This window comes from Larus michahellis, chromosome 8 (genome assembly GCF_964199755.1).
Source record: "Larus michahellis chromosome 8, bLarMic1.1, whole genome shotgun sequence".
NCBI lineage: Eukaryota > Metazoa > Chordata > Aves > Charadriiformes > Laridae > Larus > Larus michahellis.
The window spans coordinates 30,731,334-30,750,782 of NC_133903.1; the positions used below are offsets into that span (position 1 = coordinate 30,731,334).

At 39.7% G+C, this 19,449-nt stretch overlaps 2 protein-coding genes across 2 annotated transcripts in view; both read left to right on the forward strand.

Annotated features, from left to right (window-relative positions):
- The first annotated feature begins 2,450 nt into the window (after nucleotides 1-2,450).
- CDC73 (cell division cycle 73) overlaps nucleotides 2,451-19,449 on the forward strand; it is a 107,511-nt gene continuing 90,512 nt past the window's right edge. Inside the window, exons 1-7 of the mRNA XM_074596350.1 lie at nucleotides 2,451-2,619; nucleotides 7,374-7,479; nucleotides 8,464-8,533; nucleotides 9,526-9,588; nucleotides 9,677-9,729; nucleotides 11,479-11,567; nucleotides 13,848-14,064. Of these exons, the coding sequence (XP_074452451.1) occupies nucleotides 2,489-2,619; nucleotides 7,374-7,479; nucleotides 8,464-8,533; nucleotides 9,526-9,588; nucleotides 9,677-9,729; nucleotides 11,479-11,567; nucleotides 13,848-14,064 (729 nt within the window). The 5' untranslated portion in view covers nucleotides 2,451-2,488. The remainder of the gene's footprint in view (nucleotides 2,620-7,373; nucleotides 7,480-8,463; nucleotides 8,534-9,525; nucleotides 9,589-9,676; nucleotides 9,730-11,478; nucleotides 11,568-13,847; nucleotides 14,065-19,449) is intronic.
- Nucleotides 7,601-7,969, forward strand: LOC141747587 (ubiquitin-conjugating enzyme E2 D2-like). The gene is given in 3 exon segments (XM_074598072.1): nucleotides 7,601-7,604; nucleotides 7,654-7,902; nucleotides 7,905-7,969. Coding segments are annotated over 3 exon segments (318 nt in total).

Consider the following 19,449-nt stretch of genomic DNA (forward strand, 5'->3'; position numbering starts at 1 on the left):
CTACAGCTCTGACAAACTAGTCATAAAATATGATTTGAAACATTGTACCTACGTGATAGACTTTCATTTTACTAAATGGTAACAGGCTTTCTCATTTCAGGTAATGGTTTTCTAGCCTAATCTCTGTGATAAAAATGATAAACTATCAGGTATCTAATGCCATGTGAAAATAGTTTCTCTGACATCTCTTATCAAATCCTGATTTAATGATAAAAATAATGGTTAATAATCTCACTGTGATCCCCAAAGCAAACTGTGGGAACTATTTTGTAAACTCCCGTTTAAAACTTCTAATGAAGTCATCTTTAAGTGGAAAAGTAAACCAGAACTATATTTTCTTGAAACATGAAAATAAATTTATTTGCAGACATGTGTTGCAGCTGATTATGTACTGCATCATTCACTGCTTACTGAGCAACAGACAACAGCATAACTAAAATGAATGGCTTTTTTGTGTCATTGGAACATAATGACTTTTTTTCTTGCTGAAGAAAGTATTTGCAGTCTGGCAGATGTATGGGATGTGTTTCTTGAGAGGTAACGCTGGTTTTTGTGATGCAGTGGGGTTTTCGGATGAGAAACGGGACTTGGCCCACTGGAAGCATTTCTAGTTTATTCCCATTTTTCATGAGCTGTAGCTCTGACAATCATTCCAGACCAGTCTGAGAAATTATATTCTGTTTATTCATTATGGTTTCGTCTCCTGACTACATAAATGTTACTCTGTACCAGTAAAAATTAAATATGGGAAGTAACTGGTATAATTCATCATGTTATTAGGGGGTGTAGCATATTTGTGTATTAGACTATTTCGATACCGTATGTGAAATGTTACAAATGTACTTGAGATAGCATGCTGTGTAGTTCTGACACTAACAGTGATATCACTAACATCTTGGAACAAGAAATTATATAAACTGTTGACTTTTAGTTTGTTTTGTCAGTCTTGGTACATACTGCTTAAAGGAAGAAAAATGATGCGATTTTGCCTTTTGCAGCTTTAAAATAGGATAATGTTTTGTGACAATGTTGAAAAGTGCTACGAGAATTCTGAGCATTGAGGATTAGGATAAACCATCACAAAAGTGTCCTTCAGGCCTGGAATCCCAGAATTGGTGTTCCCCAGGGGATGCCGGTCTGTTGGGTTCTGCTGTGAAGTGCTGCACTTCCAGGTTTTGTATGCTTGAGCAGAAGGAATTCACCTGGAACACTGAGAGAGCACAAACATGCCCGACAGCGCAGACGGGCCTCTGACTGCTTGCAGTCCTTCGGCTGCTCTGCTGAGCAAATGGCCTTAACAGGATCTCTGCGAAATCCTGAACCCTGCAGGGTAAAAAAAGAGTATTTTGCTCAGTGGTGCTGCCATTTTTTTTTTCTTCTTCAGATGCAAAAGCAATAAATAAATGAATAAATGAAATAAATGAAGCAGAGATGCTGCTTCATGATTAGGAAACTTCATTAAACATTGGTGGGTGTCTTGATGCACTTTCATGGCAAATAATGTCTCAGAACACAGATTTGGATTATGGACTTAGTTTAGAACTACTGGACTTAGTTCTAAAGGAAATTTGAAGGAAATTACTTAAGGCAATTTAAGTCAGCTGAGAATCTGAACCTTGGAATATTAGTGACATCATTCTGAACCAGGGTGCAATTCTGAGGCGGACTAAGTACAATGTCATTTTTTTCAGATATACAATACCGTGAATTGCAATATGGTATTTGTTTTAGTGAAGCGTCACTTGGTAGAGCTGCAAGCCTGGAGGAGTGCTGTTTTGCTGTGGTCTTTTGACGGCTTGTTCTTGTCAGAATTAAATTGTGTTCCTGCGATTGATAAAGCAGAGATTTTTCTGTCTTATCTTTCCCCCGCCCTTATATCCAGGTTCCAGCAGACTCATTCTAACCTGCGGTGTGAGATGAGCGCGCAGATTTGAGAGTTTTTACTCTGTTTTCTTGAGGTGTTTCTCTGCCTGTGCTGCCGGCGGGGCCGGGGCGCAATTAACAACCTGCGGCCTGAACTCGTAATTGTTTGTCACCTCAAAGCGGTGTGCTGATCTGCGTGCCTTGGCGGCACCGCGGCCGTTCCGGGCCGCCGCCCGGCGGGGGTGGCTGTGCCCGGCGGAGGCTCCGGGAGCGACTCTGCCGGCGGCACCGCTCTCCCCCGCCGCCACGGCCGGGCCGCCGTCAGGCCGTCGGGCGCTTCCAGGCCGGGCCGGGGGCGGGGCCTCTCCGAGGGCGAGGCCGCGCCGCTCCATGGCAACGGGTTCGGCGTCGCCCTCTGGAGGACGAGGCGGTGTCGGCGCCGCCGCTCCGCTCCATGGCAACGGGTGCGGCGTCGCCCCCTGGAGGAGGAGGCGGTGTCGGCGCCGCCGCTGCTGTTCAGGCGTTTGCGATGGCAGCCCAGGACCTGTCGGCGGGGTCCTTGAGCGGCTGGCGGAGGGGCTGGGCCGGGGGGGAGTGGAGCGGCGGCGGCGGCTCCGGAGCGAAGATGGCGGACGTGCTGAGCGTGCTGCGGCAATACAACACGCAGAAGAAGGAGATCGTGGTGAAGGGCGACGAGGTGATCTTTGGCGAGTTCTCCTGGCCCAAGAACGTCAAGACCAACTATGTCATCTGGGGGTGAGCGGCGGGGCCGCGGCGGGCGGGCGCCCGGGGAAGGGAAGGGACGGGGCGAGGGGCGGAGGGAGAAGTTGCCCCGAAGTTGCGTGGGAGCGCCTGGGGAGCGGGGAGGGGGGGCATCCCGCCGCCCTTCGTCTCCCGCTGCGTTGCGAGGAGCGGGGTGGGCGGCCTGGCTGCCGCCTGCCGGCAGGGCCCCCCGGTAGCGCACCAGGGCCGCGCGTGTCCTCCCCGCTCGGGCGCGGCGAGGTGCCGCCGGCCGCCGTATCCCGCTGGAGGGGAAGACGGGGGGGCCGTCCGGACGGGGGCTGCTCGGCGGCGTGCGGCCGGCAGCCTTGGCGGCAGGGTGCGCCGTCCCCCGCCCCCCCCCCCCCCCCCCCCGCCCGTTGCTGCCGGTACCCTCGGTCGGGCTGGGAGGTCTTGCCCGTCCCTTCGTGAGGGCTCACGGCCTGGGCCGGAAGAGCAGCGGGCTGGGGCCGGGGCCGGGGCCAGGGCCAGGCTTTTCCTCGGCTCTCGGCCTCCCCATGCGAGCCTGGAGGGTCGCAGCGGGGCCGGGTCTCGTAGGCTCATGCGACGAGATGGTAGGAGGCGGCTTCTCGAAGTTTTCCTGGGTTTTGTGCGGAAAACAGGCGTTACGTTTTTACTGTTCTTAGTTTATCTGGGTCACCTCTCTTTTCCTGGAGCTTTGTGCCGGTGTGGGAAAGTCAGGGAGGTCCCAAACCGACGCTCCCTCGGCGGTCACCTGCGAGCTCCCGGGAGCCGCGCAGGCTCCTCTGCAGCCCGCTCCCAGCCGGGGCCTCTGGGCTGGACCTAGTGCAGAGGTTGTTCTTGTCGTAATAAACAAATATGGTGTTTCTGTTGCTTAAATGGTTAGTTTGAGGAATTTGAAGCTAAATGCTTATTTTGAGGAAAACCTCTAGAAAATGAGGTTTTGTACCTGTTGAATTTTCTAGTGTAATATGTATTGCTTTCAGTGCAAGGGAGTTCTTAAGTCTTCTTTCCTCCAAATTTAGCAGCTGCTTGCTTTCAGTTTCAATGAATGTCTTTTAAACCCAAGACAAAAAAAGCTTATTGTTAAATATCAGGTAGCGAATGTTTTGGGTACTGATCAAAGAGAGTACGTTATCCTGTAAAGCTTGATGGAAAAACAGAAGAACCTGCAGATTTCTAAAAAAACCCAAAAACCTTATAGTTCAGCCTGTGACCAGGGATTATTATTTTTTTTTTAGTTTTCGTAATTATGATATGAATATTAGTATTGTTCCAATATCCTGACTTCTAGTTTGAGAAAGGGAATAAACCTATTATTTATGTTAACTTGTAGACAGTTTGGGTTTTTTTTTAAACTAATTTTACTTTGCACTCTATTTAAAACTAGAAATGCGCTATTTCATTACCTATTTCAGGCTTTCAGAAACTCATTTGGGATTTATTTGCACTTCCTGGCTGAGGGAGGGATAGTGGTAGCTAGGCTGAAGAGGAAGAACAACATTTGCATAAGCAGCTAAGCTTTAAAATTCTTGAAAAGTCTTAGTTCTATTTTTGCTGAGCAACTGTGTAGACAATTGTGGTGGTTTCCTTGGTACAAGTTGCTTTTCCCAAACAGTAGCAAGTAATGGTTAACGAGGCAGACAAGTTTCAGTGCTCTTTTGTAGGGAACAGAGAAACTGATTCGCCAGCCTAACTCTATTGCTGGTTAGGAGAGCTTGTATTGGGCCCAGAAATTGTTAACAAAATACAGCAACCAGAGAGAAAAACTTTATTAGGTACATAAGGCAGCTTTATCTTCGTGGTCAAGAAGGAGCTGTGGATGAGCTGAGGATGTTCTGCTCAGAACAGGAGCAGTAACCTCAAAATAGCGCTCTGTATCCTTGCCTCTTACGGTAGATGTCTGCTAGAATTTTGGGGTTTTTTGTTTGAAGTTAGTTAATAAATCTTGGTTCAGACCAGTGGCTTCTGAACTTCTGGTAGAATCAGACTGCTATCAATTCACAGTGTTTCTTGTGAACCACTGTGGAACTGTATATGACTAATCTTTAAATTGAAGACACTGTAAGAATGAGACCAGTTCTGCAAGCCATCCTCAATAGCTTTGACACCGCAGTTTAGGAGCTGCTAATTTATGTAATTGCCAGACTTATGAGGAACACTTTCAAAAACTTTTCAAAGCCTTTTATCCCCAGGTCACTTGACAGGATCCAAACTATGCTTGCAGTGAGCGGGTGGTAGCGGCTTAGTCTTTCATGAAGCAAATCTGGATTTCTGTTTTAGGTGTCCACAGTGCAGTTGCTGTAATTGCATCTCTACTGCCAGTCTGGAGAGAGTAATGCAAGTCCAAACAGCACTGGTGGCATTCTGTCCTGCTAGAATTAGAAGTAGTCCCCATAGACATTTAACACTGTGGCTCCTTGAGCAGCTCAGCTGGCAGGAGTCAGCAGTGCCACCCTGCGCAGCCTTCCCGCTGTGCTAGCACAAGTGTCAGCCAAACAGTGAGTTGGTGCGAGGAACTGAGCCAGGTTAGAAGTAACATGGAGGGAGAGGGGGGAAAAAAAAAAGAGACAGAAACTCATTTTAATCCAGGTTGGTTTCCAGATAGTAATTACATAAATTACCCCTGCTGGCACATGAAGGCAGCTAGATGGTCAAAGAGTAGGTGTTTTGATCCAATGGCTGATCTGTGGCTGATGAAGAGTGATTATAGAATCTCTTTCAAAACTAAAGGAAGGAATCAATCTAACAGAGAAACCTTGTTTACCCAGCAGAGGGGTTTGTATGCACAGCTGAGAAGTTTTTAAAACAGTGAGCAGCTGGTCATGGGTATTGTCATTTCATGATACTCTGCATGCCTAGTCTTATGGTTTTAAAGATTACCGCTTTCTTTTGTGAACGAGACACAGGCCTTTAGTACCTCTTTACAAATTCATGCTTTGAAATATGAAGGAGGAAATAAAGCAGTTAAAAGTGAATGAAGTCCTGGTGCCCACAGGTTGAGGGTGAATGGATGAGCAGTAGGTACATTTCTGCTTTTAAAAACAAGCACGTGAAACTTTCTGTCTTGCATTATGTCAACATTTTCTCTATTTCTTTTAAGCTGGAGTTTTATTTTTTAAGAGATGCAACTCTTAATAACCATTAAAGCAAAAATATAAGTACTGGACTCTTTGAGGTCTGAATCTTAAGATTTTAATTTTTTTCTTAAGTAATTGATGCCATTACTGAATATGAGAAATAAGAGAATTAATTTCTTTTGCTACATTGGAGGTTTGTAAATTGAAACAAGCAAGCTACCTTCAGATCAGCTTGTCTTTAGTTCTCTGTTTATTAAGCAGGTTCTTTCTGTCTGGAAAATCCAAAAGGAACACAAACTGATGCTGAAATGTCAGTTTAGACTTAGATTTTCTCCTTGCATACAACTGCTTGTTTGTCTGGTGCTTTCCCTTTAATGTACAGTGTCTTGTCCTCCTAATAAAACATCCTCTTAGAACCATAATGAGCATGAGGATTTCTTGTGTGTATGATTTAAGTGATGAAGTACCAGCTGTGCCTTGCTGAGCTTTGGCAATGCCTGTGGCTTTGTAATAGTGTATTTTCAAATTAATAGATAACTGTTCGGTACTTGTTTTCTGAATTATGCCGTTTATTGCTAAATATTGCTAAAAACTTGAATAGATGACCAGCTGGACTCTTTAGGTAATGTTCACTGGATATGACACACTTCAAAGAAATAATGAGTTATTCTAAAGTGGGGTCATTTTAAAACGGACATTTTAGATTAAAGTCACAACTGTATCACGTGACACAGACTTCACTTCAGAGCCAAGTCTATGTGCAGGCAGCTTTTGTTTCTACCAGTGCTTTGAATATGTTTAGATGCCACCTTATCAAAGATAGCAGTGAAACAGTAAAATACTTAAACAGTTCCTTGCTGAGGAGTCTGGACCTGTTGGCCAACTTTTGGCTTCTTAGCGGTTGAAAGATACTATGTCTCTTCCCTTTCCTCTTCAGCAACAAAATCTACACATAGACCCCCACCTGGTGCAGACTAAGTTTTTGGAAGGAAGAAACAGTGATAGAATGATCCTTTATTTTGCCGTTCTCCTGGTATTTTGAATTACTTTTCTCTGCATGTCATTCATGTATTGGTTTTCTCAGGCATCGTTACGAAAGTAATGTTTTCAGCTTTACTGCTAGTAATGAGTTCTGAACAGGTTATTGGACACTTTCAATCTAGATAATTTGAGAAGGGTAATTGCAAGAAAAGCATTTGTGTATTCTGAGTTCTTCGCTGTGCTTTCGCTAATGGTGAAAATTCTGTCCTGTTACACCTGAAGAGCATGCCATTTTTTTTATTATTTTTTTTTCATTTGCAATTCAGATATGTTCCTCTCGCTATCTCAAATAAGGTAGACAGTTCCTTTAATAATCAGAATAAATATGTTTGAGAAGTGGGAGAATGTGTTTTTAGGATTTCCCAAGTCTTGTGTCTTGTATGTTTTACAACCCATCCAGCTCTTATTTTGGATTATTTTAGACAGCTTTTAAATTTGTTCAGTAAAGAGGCTACAAGAACATATATCCCTCACTCATATTTGTTAACATGATTGATAGTTTACTAGTTTGGCAATAGCCTGATAATAATATTACTGTTTGCTTTTTGAACTGTTGTCTGGGAAGAAAAGAGAACTTTGCTAAAGAAGTGTGTGCATAAGACAGAAATGAAGAGGGTAAATGTTAATCTTTATTTCACAATTTTACAGGACAGGGAAAGAGGGCCAACCCAGGGAATACTACACTTTGGATTCTATCTTGTTCCTGCTCAATAATGTTCATCTTTCACATCCTGTTTATGTCCGCCGTGCTGCAGTAAGTAGACCGTATAAAAATCTATTTTGTCTTGTTTGTGATAAGTAATATGTGCATAGTTATTTTCAGGGAACGATAGTAGCATTTAAGTGTATGAATTTGGCTAGGCAAAGGGAAAAAGATGCGCAACAAAGGATGTGTATGTGATTTTAAAAAACAACACCTCTACGTAAGGATCAAATGACAGTCCTTATCAAGGTGGAATATTTTTCTTGACAGTTCACTTCCCAAGATTATCCCCTTCAAACCACCAGGTTGCATTTACAACAGGAGTCTGTCACCCAAATATTAGCAGTAATGCCAGCATTTCTTTTGAAATTCTGCAATCACAGTTGTCTCCAGCACTATTTCAAAAATACTTTTGTCCATCTGTTCTCTGTTGCGATCCCAATCTAGATGGTCTTTTAGTGCCTGAGATCGCAAGGTTCGACAAAATAGAGAAAAGTACAGCAGAATAGCTTTGGAGTGGACTCACAAGTATGCAATCTAATTAAATTATTGGATAAGCTCTACAAATAAAGATAGGGGAACTCTGAAAGAAAATCCTTTTGATTTCCATTTGACTGCTTTGTGTGAGCTCATGCTTCATCTTCCCCTGCGCCACATGGTTACCTGATATGGCGGTGTTGCATGTTCTGCATGCTTGGAACAACAAAGTCGAAATACTCTATTTCTGCATACCAACATTGACTCCTGGCACAGAAATGTGTGTTAAAAGCTAGTTCTTAATTTTATTTGCAAGTTTGAAGTGAAGGAGGAAAAAGGCTTTCCTCTCTCTGTTTTATAGCAGACAACATGTTTCATTTTGTGTAGTTGAACATCCTCTAGGAATTATCTTTAAGCTTGATAGTTAGCTTTATTGGGAAGCGGGACACGTGTTCCTATCTTTGTGTGAATTAGTAGTTTTCAATAAAAGTGAAAAATCTTCAGCAAGAGACTTTCTGAGGGAATAACAATTTAACGTCAAGTCTACTGTCTTTTCAGACTGAAAACATTCCTGTGGTAAGAAGACCTGATAGGAAAGACTTGCTTGCATACCTAAATGGGGAGACATGTGAGTGATACTTTCTTTTAACTTAGACATATTTGTGGCACAAATGAGGGGTGGGAGGGGAAAGATGATTAATGGTGGTCAGTTTGCAGCTTGACTGAATATGTTCAGACTTCTCAAATGAAGTTAGGATTTCTTTTATTTTTTTAATTTTGTTCTGAACTTACTATTTTTATGGTGTTTAGGTAGTAGCTGCATTCCTACATACATGTTTAGAAGTGAGATACTTTTTTATTCTTATTAACATCCTTTGGTTAATAGTTATGTGTTAGAATGCTTAGCGTTTCTACTTTTTCCTTCTCTAGACTGTGGGAAACTTTTGGTAGTGCATTGGTCTTAATGCAATAAGTGTGTCAGATAAAGTCTTCAGCATAGTAAAATATATCAAATCACTGCTTTGTCAGTCTGCCAGATTTGCCTAGTATTCCATCATTGAAAAATTTTTGTTAACAATAGTCAGAGAAAAGAGGTTTCTCTGATGAGAGAGATAAATATGGCTTACTTTTGCAAGTTGCTCTGTTTTGTAGGTGGTCTTAGAATTTAAGTGTACTGGAATATGTGATTATTTCTGTAATGAGCAGTAAACCATTTTTTAATAATTTTAAAGGGGCCAGCAGGTTGTCTTTATTCTAAAAACTAGACTAACTAGTAGAACTTGATTCCAAGTTATAAAGTAATTATCTTTGTGACTCTGTTTCCTTATATGTGGTATATACAGATCATAGAATAACTAATTTATGTTGGAAGGGACCACAGGAGATCATCTGGTTCAATCCCCTTTTCAAAGAAGGGCCAAATGACCCTGAGTAACCTGATCTAACTTCATATTCAGTCAGGTTCTGAATATCTCCAATTCTAGTGTTTGGTGGCCTGTGCTACCTATTATCTAGTTAGAATTTCTGTTGTTGCAATTTATCTGTTGTCCTTCTTTCTTTTATACTTAAATATGTCTGCAAATCTTTTGTACTTAAATGAAATGTTGTGTTTGATTACAGCAACCTCATCAAGTATAGACAGAAGTGCTCCACTTGAAATTGGTCTTCAACGGTCCACTCAAGGTATAGTTTCACTAAGAAATAACTTAGAGGTTTATTTTACCAAAGTCTACTACAATCTTGCGTTTCTAATGTCCTCTTTTTCTTGTAGTTAAAAGAGCAGCAGATGAAATATTAGCAGAAGCAAAGAAACCAAGAATAGAGGTAATGACAGTAACTGTCATCAATAGAAATCGGGGGGGGGGAAGGTGTGGTAAATTATAGTGTTTATCTGTTTTTGTAGCAATTCATTTGGGCTGCCTGTCCTCTGGGTGTACGCAGTACTTCTGTTAGTGTGAACATGAACTGGAAGGAGTTAGAATTTAAGCCTCTGATTTAAACTTGGAATTTTAATTGCTAGATGTATGTTGTAGTGTGAAAGGGGAAAGCTTGAGGACCTATCTGTAAGTATCTGTTGCATTATAGCCTGTCTGCTAAGAACTATGGTATTGGAATAAAAGTGCTGTTTAATGACTGATTATGGTTATTTGCCATCCATGAGTTGGCATTATAACTTAAATGCTGGTCTTACCTCTATCAATGGATATGTACTTGTTTTACCTGCTATTTTAGTCTCTTTATAGCAATATATGAAACTGTCCCTGTGACTACTATTTTCTGAAGCTGTGTCTTAGGTAATTAATTTAACAGTGTATTTTCACAATTGCCTCTTGAATAGAAGCAATGTGTCTAGTTATTACGCGCATTGTATTACTTAGCTCTGCCTGGTTTTAAAAACTAACTTACTATTTTTCTTGATTTTTTTTTTTTAATATGTACATCCAGTTGTCTCCTCTGTGAGTTGTTATAAATCTGGCTCTGTATATTTTCAGAGTACTGAGACTTTAGATTTCTTCCTAGAAGAGAAGTTACCAAATACATAAATTCCCTTATACAAGAATTGGATTTGAGCATTGCTTGTGCTTAGCTATAACTGTATAAGAATCATAAAATCTTTATGCACTCTTAATGGCACGCGAGATAACCTATTGGTGATCTGTAGATTTTTGTCTACGTTACCCTATGTGGTTGTGATGCCAGTATGTTTTCTCATAATTTGGAGAATCAAGAATTCTGCATATGAGCCTAATGAGCTTATCTTTCTTTGTTTCTTTCCTACTCTGGCAGCTCAGAGTCTGTAAAGTCTGTTTTAAGTTATTTGGATGTCATCTTGGTGTAGAGAATCCAGGTTCTTCTGATACATGGGCACGACTGGTTTTGTGGTGCTTCATCCTTTTGTCAATAGGACAGCCTTGATGGTGATTTAAGTTTTGTGGGGAAATAAGACCTATTGAACACAAATGGTACCAGCATTAAGAAGCTGAAAAGATGGCATAAGATTACGTCTCTCTCCTGCTTTCTCAAATTACACATCTGTCTCAAACCTGGCTTGAGTAACTAGAGGCTTCCTTACTCTTGACTTGTTTTTTATATTTACTATGAATGTCATTTATAAAAGTTCTGCATCAAAATTCAGCAGTTCTGAGCAGTTCTTTTCTTTAAAAATGTCACTGATTAAATATCTGGTCAAATTTGAGTCAATTGATAAATTTACCTTAAATATTTATGCGTGTCCATTTATTGTCCTACCTGAATGTGTGCATTGTTTGCCAGCTTTAAGTTCTCTGACTGATTTTTCTATTGTTCTCAATTGTCTGAGAAAGGCTCTTTATGAGGGAATGATGGTTTCCTTTTCATTATTCTAATTACACTTTGTGGTTCTTGAGAGGAAATTTCCAATAGCTGTACAGTTAATGCTAGTGCGTAGATGAAAAATAACTGGAAATAAAATTGACCTTGCAAATGAAAAAAAAATTAGATTCTGAGTAGCTTTAATTCTAGTTGTGTTTGTTTTTTTAAAAAAGAATACACAAAAAATTAAACATTACATTTGAACATTACTGTTACTGCCAGGATGAAGAGTGTGTGCGCCTTGACAAGGAGCGGTTGGCAGCTCGGTTGGAAGGACATAAAGAGGGTATCGTGCAAACGGAACAGATCAGGTAGGAATAATTTTTCTTATGGATAATGCTTAATTGAAGGACTGATAATAATTCTTGTGCTATTCAAGGCAGCCAGTTTTACTTCTGTCCAGCAGCTCTCAGTGGAAGTCTCCCTCCCTTAGGTGCTATCATTAGTTATGCCCGAGGAGGCAGAATTTTATGCCTGGCCAGGTTCCTGTTCTTGAGTGGAAGTTCAGGTGTCATGGCATGTCATTTGGTTTGTCTTCTGAAGTGGGTGAACAGTTGTCTCTTCCTCCCAACAAGTCTGCTATTTCTGCTCCCTTCTGCTGTGGTGTTTAAGCAGTTGGATACAATGAGCAGAACTGCAAGGGGAAGCTGATTCTCTATTTCAAAGAAAAATGTGCTGTATTGAGGAATGTCTTGCATGCAAAAGGAGGAAAACATTGTGAGAAGTGATCAAAGGGTAACACAACCTCTGTTTGACTCCCTAGAGGGGTGAGCTTCTTGCCTCTGAAGAGGCAGTAGGCTACCAGAGGATAATGCACTGTCATTGCCATAAGTAGTAATCAGTATTCAGGTGCTTAAAAACTTGCCCATCACTTTTGCTCTTCCATTGTATCAATCCAGACTTTTGCAAAGAGTGACAGTTGGTTTTGAATCTTGCACCGTATCTTCCCAAAGCCAAGCAGAGAGGAAATTAAATTCTTGCGACATCTTGTTGATGCTAAGGAACTTGGGCTTAGTAGGATATCAGACTCTAGTAGTTTTCAGATACCTGAGTTCAGAAGCCTTAAAGTAGCTGCTTCATTTCTTTAGTGTGTCAGCTCCCGTTGTGTAAAATAGGCGTCATGCTTCCTACAGTTAGGGTGTATGAATATGAATTAATGTACTGCTTTGTCTGCATTGAGTTTTGCAGATAAGTAGTTTCATTTGATAGACCAACAGCATTCTTGAGAAATTTATCTCTTGAGTATAAACAATACTGTGAATGCTTATCTGTCCTTTACTGGGATTAAATTTAACAGTTAGCCTTACAACCAGTAATATAGCACAGTTGAGGCATTTATAGAATCCATATTTACACCTAATCACATGAAAAATACATATTTTGAGTGTCTTTTTCCTTTGTCTCTCATATAGGTGTGCTTACAGGGAAATTATAAAGGAAGAAAAAGAAAAGCTGATTGTCATACCTGACTTAAAAATCAGAAAGTCTAAGGATCAGAAAGTTCACACATTGTTTTTGTATAACCTAGTTTGGATCCTAATTTGGATATCCTAATTTGGATACTAGCTTGAGTATATCACAGCTTTGTTTTGGAGTTGTGACACAATGCTGCAGTGAGGATTACTGGGTATTATTCGTAATTACTTTGTATTCTGTATTTACAGATTTATTTTTTTTTTTAAATGCTGAATGTAAAAGACTGCCCTGTTAAAGAAACTGCAAATAACATTTTTGGGCAGTGAGTTTGAACTTGGTACTTGTCACTGTTGTTACTTTATTGATCAGCAACACAAAAAAGTTCCCTTTCCAATAGCCTAGTTGTAAAAGGAGAATACTTCACAACCAGTACTTGTTGTATTAATTTTTCAATATAATCTCAAAAGAAAAATTCACGTAATGTTGAGTTGGGTATGTGCAGTTAGGATTGTGCAATTCAGTCCTTTGTTTTTACTTCAGCTCCCCTGCAAAACAATAGGGCTCACCGTTTGGCAACCAAATTCTGTGTTTACGATTAAAAGCAAACAGATAAAGATGTTGCACTCTTGGACTGAACCGAGCTACCTCAAACACAGATTAATGTGGACAAAGTTACTACCATCTGTTGTTTGTTTGGCCTACAGGCTCTGAAAAGATAACACATCTTCCAAGCGGCCAAGTCCACGTAACAGCACCTCAGCCAAAATTTAGATTAATGCATTGAAAGCCTCAGAGCAGCCAGGGATTGACTGACTGGACACAAAATTGTAATCCACTAAAAATAACGGGGAGCTGAAATTCAGATGACATTGTAAATGCAAGCATTAGTCCTGATGCTTTATATCTGCAGTCTTTGCTTCTGCTTGTTATAGTTGGGATTTTTGGATGGTTTTTGTGCTAATACCAGGATGGAATCTTTTGTCAGAAGCTTGATTCTCATGCCCAAAGCAGCAATGCCGAGCTTGTGTAATATTCAAGTATACGTAAGATGACTATTTTATGATTTATAGCATAGCCATAAACTTTAAACAGGATGAAGTTACTAACTCACAGATTCTTTCAGAAGAATTGTTTGTGCAGTTATTCAGTCTCATCTGTTATTTTTGCTCATTTAGGTCCTTGTCTGAAGCCATGTCAGTGGAAAAAATTGCTGCTATCAAAGCAAAAATCATGGCAAAGAAAAGATCCACTATCAAAACTGATCTGGATGATGACATAACTGCTCTTAAACAGAGAAGTTTTGTTGATGCTGAAGTGGATGTAACCAGAGATATTGTCAGCAGGGAGAGAGTATGGAGGACAAGAACTACAATCTTACAAAGCACAGGCAAGGTAATGCTCTGGCGACCAAGCTATTTTTATGATCCAAATGACAAACTGCATTTTCTATTTTCTGTATCTCTAGCTTGTTAACTATGGATGACTGGGGGGATTATGCTCAGTGTTCTAGGTAAAGGTAGGCTTGGAGAGCTGTTAGCACAGGGACAGAAGAGTTTGTTCTTACCTCATTAGCATAAGCGTAAAATGTATCTCAAAATACTTGCTTCAGCCATTTAAAAGATACCAAGTAATCGCTTAATTCCTCTTAAACAAAGCTGGCTTGAGCCCTACGATTGGGAGGGCTGTATGAAAGTACCTGTGGGTTTGCAATGGACAAAAGTGGACAGTAACTGATAGAAGTAGCAACATGTCTACGTTGAAAATCCAAAGGCTTCTGAGCTGTGGAAAACAAAGAAGTAAGGAGAGAAAATGCTAAAATGAACAAAACCAGAAAGTGTTACCATGAGGAGGCTTTTCTGTATATTTTTGTCCCTTCACGCTCCCTTAATCCATGTCTTTAGCTGCACTTGGTTATGTGCCATCCAGAACATGGTTGCAAGCACAGCTGACAGCTTGCTCTCTTTGGACAGTTAGGCTTTCTTTATTGCAGTGACTCCTGGCACTAAATTTCTCAAAGAAGCAGTAAGTCAACTTATAAAAGATTGCAAATGTCTGTTTTCCTTAGGTTATTGTCAAATCGCATCCTTTGCCTTCACTTCCTTTTCAAGTACTGTCACAGGAAAATAATATTTAGAAGTAAATGAGGTCCCAGTTTTCATTTGTCTTGTTTTTAACAGTATTTCACATAGCACTGATTTTTCGCAACCTGGTCTCATGGCATTAGTGGTAGAATAATTGCGTTCATGAGTTATGGGGTAATTCCTAGTTATGTGGCACGTACCTGCATGCTGCGTACAGAGTGAGTGTTTGAGTTGTGAGCTTCTTTGAGCCTGTGAGATTTGTAGCAATCTCACTGCTGAACAGTTGATAAATTGCCTTTTAACAGTTGGTAAAAAGCCTTTAATGTTTTAGTCATCAGAAATGTTTGTACTGAAGCAGTCTGGGTAGCTTTTACTCCTTTAGCTAATCATTCGTGGCATTCACATCTTTACACGTCTTCCAAGGGAAACTTGGAAAGATACTGGAGAAAGAGTAGCATGTTTTGTTGTAGTATGTAATAATAGTGAGATGAGGTAGTGATTTTAAGCAAAAAACTAACACAGGGACAAAGACAAGAACCAAGAGATAAAGTTTGTTCTTGGACTCCAGCATGCAGTTACTTTGAGTAGCCTGATGAATATAAGAGGCATAATAGCTAGTCTTTATTTCTTTCGTGCAGGATTGCAGGAGCATTCTTGATAACATGGACAGAAATCATCGAATGTTAATGTTTATATTTTTGTACAAGTAACAGTAAGAGTAAGTAATGGGGAAACATCACTTGTTACCCAGAGCTGTGATTTATCCCAGAACAGCTCAGGGGTGTTCGTTTCTTTGTAGGTTGGTTGGGAGGGTTTTTTGGTTGATTTTCTTTATTTTTTTTATTTTTTTTTTTAAAGAACCTTTGTGAAGACCTTCTCAAAAGTTGTTAGGAAACTCAGATATGTTCTCTCAGGCAGATCATTCCTTATCTACTTGCCTGTTCATTTGAAGAACGTTGATCAGGGAAACATGATACCCCTCTGCAAACGCTGTTTTGATTTTTCTGTATGGTACTTGAATTGCTAATGTGCCTGATAATTCTTTTTATTATAAATTTTCACTATCTGCTTGGTATAGATTTATCTGCAGTCTCTTGAATCCTCCTGGAATGTTTAAAAGCAAAATTGACTTCAACAGTAGTTTACATACCATATAGTGTCTGAGTTTTTAATATCTGAATTCCTCTAGAACTTCTGGGTGAATGATAGAGTGAGCACCCCATAATGTCAATTTTATTCTTTCTTTCCAAAAATTACTTCAGTCTGAGGCAGCTCCTTAAGCTCTGTCTCCACAGAGGAAAACTCCTATGTATGAACGTTCCCAGTGTTCTCTGTGGTAAACAAAGATGCAGAGGTAGTTTAAGATGCAAAAGAAAAACACAAGGAAGATCAGACAACAACAAAAAGAAAATAATCTGTCATCCTTATCAGCTTTCTGGCAGGTTTCCTCTGTTTTTGATGTGTTTGAAAAAAGTACTGATTCCTTCAGCAAGAAGCTGCTTGAAATTCTATGCAGATGGTAATAATCTTAAGTATGTTTATGGAGTATTTACTGATTCTCCTTTTGGACACATTTTCTGATTCTGAAGTTTGCTTTTTACTTCAAATACCCTTTTTTGCTTTATAGAACTTTTCCAGAAATACTTTTTTTAAGTCTCCAGTCACGTAGCGTTCTTTTTTTACATCTTTCATGATACTTGTGTTCTGCCCTTTTAGATGCTGCTTTTAATTGTCTTTTGATAGCATCTTCGTTGTTACGTAGCTCCCCTTGCTGAAATTATAGTGGTGGATTTTTTCCTGGCTGTAGGTTGGGTTTTTTTGTTTCTTTGTTTACAAGAATGTTGAATTTGAAGGCATTGATACTCCTTCACCAGCAACCTCTCTAAAGTAGGTATTATGGACTAAACCAAGAGGAGCTTTTCCTTTTGTGACTACTTTGGCCAGTTGCTCCAAGAAGCAATTACTTGTGATAGCTAAAGATTTAATCGCTGCATCACTTCTCTTGACACTTCTCCAACCTGCAAAGTAACTGCAGTCTTTCATAATTACTGTTTTCTTCTTTGGAAGTCTCTGTACTGTCCCATTTATATTGGCAATGTATCCCCTAATGATTTGGGACAGGTTATCATTCATTTACTATCATTCTTTGGTTGTATTTCATAGATTATTTGACTAAGCTTTCCATAATGCATCACACGGGTCACTTATCTGTATGAACCCTTCTGTTACCCTGTTTTGATCAGATGTTGCATTGATCCCTGGCTGTCTTGTTACAGATTTTTGTGAGGTTCATGTTGTTTGTAAAATCAGACATTGCAGTTCTGTCCTCTTTTGTTTTTAAGATTTCTAGAATTTGCATTTGTCTGCCTATTTTTATGTTTTGCTTAGAAATTTGTTCAGGTATTTTTCCATAGTTTTCTGCCTGATTATTATGCCATTCTACCCTTTTTGGAAATAGTGTTTGATTTAATTGCTAGTGGGTGAGTCATCCTGCACTGTCTGTTTTAAACATCTGTTGGCCTTCCCCAAGTCTGTAGTGTAGTCTTCTAGATTTTATGAATAATGTGACATTTTTATGTAATCACTTTTCAGAGCCAAATTGCATCTGTTTAGTCTAAGGGGTTTTTTTCTGTCTCATAGTATCTTAATTTTAGAACCATTTGAGAAGATATATTGTTTAAAGCAATTTAATTTCAGGTTTGGCTAAAGGCATGCAGCATAACATTGCTGTTGCGGTGAGTCAACTGACAGTCTAACCAACTGAAAATTTAGGCAGATTTCAAAAGTGATAAAAGCACTTGATGGTAGAGCTGCTTCTGAATTCCTCTACCATTTCTTTAAGCAGCCACAGTTGTTGGGGGCTTTAAGAAATTAATCTTTTCTGTTTGTTCTCACACTTCATGCAGTCCAATTCTCATTCTTAATCTTCACAAACACACACAAAAATCAGGGTAAGGGAGTTGCTATCTTCAGACCTGATACAGCTGGATATGCTGGGAAGGAGAAGCAGTACAGGTGTAGGGAGAGAAGTTTAAAGAAGAAAAAGTGGAAATTATTTAATCTGTAGATTGATATTTGGACAAGGGGTCTTGCTGCTGTGTCTCACTATTTTATTTGGTGGCCTTTTTTGTATAAAGCAGGCATAATAATTTCAGGTGCTTGCATGTTACTTCATGTTAGAAGGCTGTGAATGAGTTCTTGATAATATAGTCGCACTGTTGACTATAGAACCTATTTTTGGAGAACAGGTTAAGTTTGTCAGGTTTTTATATATGTTAAATCACTTGGAACTGAAATATTGTCTGGTGAAAATATGTCAGAATTAACACTGATGTTTTCAAAACTGCAAATCTTAGGGGAAAATATAACAAAATATTACTTTTGTATCTTATTTATTTGAGAGAACCATTGTATATAGAACTGGATATATCTTCTCTGATAGCTGAAATTTTGAACCCATACATAGAATATTTACCATCATAAGTGTTTGGAGTGTTAAGTTTTGAATTACTGCTTTGCAGAGGTTTCAGTTCTGTTGTGTATGTGTTTTTAGATAAATGTTTGGCTGTTTTGTAAAACAAACTATTGAACACCTAGAAAAAGCTGTGTTTAAACTGAAATGGATTCCTTGTTTTCATGTTCTTCCTCTATCTTTTCATTCCTGAATAATACTTTGATTTTTATAATCTCCTGTAGCAGGCTTCAGCAATCTTTTCTGAAAGAAAACCCTCCTCATTCCATCTCTACTGTAAATGTGCTTGTGGCACTCGAATTCTTCCTGTAGGAACAAATTAAAGTAGCCTAAGCTGGAGCTTTAGCATTCACAGGTGTATTTGGAGGGCATGTTTTTGTTGGCGACTGCTGATGTACTCTATTATTATTTTTTTTTAATTTTTTTTAATCTCCCAGATTACTCAGAAATATTTCTTGGATAAGCAGCATGGTAACTGGGCGGGCTGGGTTGAACATGCTCTACTTAGTAGAGAAATTTTAAAACTGGAATCTTGGAAATGCACTAATACTGCCCTTGTGAATTTGTAACTTTTTGAAATATATTCTTGTAGGAATAGTGAGCTCTGACCTCCTTTTCTTTGTAGTGATATACTAGAGATTATTGCTAAAACTTTAAATTTTGGGTAGCATTCTTCAGTCATACATTCGCAACTGCAAGAAAATATTAGACTTACCTTTTCACAAGTGAACTCCAACCCTACATACAGGAGAGAAATAACATAATCCATCCTGTTGAACATATGGGAAGTCTAAAAGGTTATACCGCATAACCTTTCTAAATCGCTTCGGCTAAGAAGCTGGAACAATGACTATATACGTGCTTTGTGTATGTGGGTCGTACACAGACACGCATTTATATATCTGTGTGCAGCAACTGCATGGGACTCGTCCAGCTGCTGGGTTTGTGGATTTCTCGGCCTCTTTTAACAGATCTGTAAATCCCTACTTTGCTGTCTTCCTTGAGCCTTGTGTAAGTCTTCTGAAGGCGTTGTAAGGCACTAGGAGTCTAGAGTGACCTGTACAACGTCTTAACGTTGTGTGCCTGGGTACGCTCCAAGGAAAAGCACTGAAGTGGAACAACAGAAGTTGGACATGAGAAATCTGAATTTGAGGTAAACATTTTTCTAATGGAATTAGTTGTGTATAAAATAAAAGAATGATAGATGTAGGCTCCTTTATACAG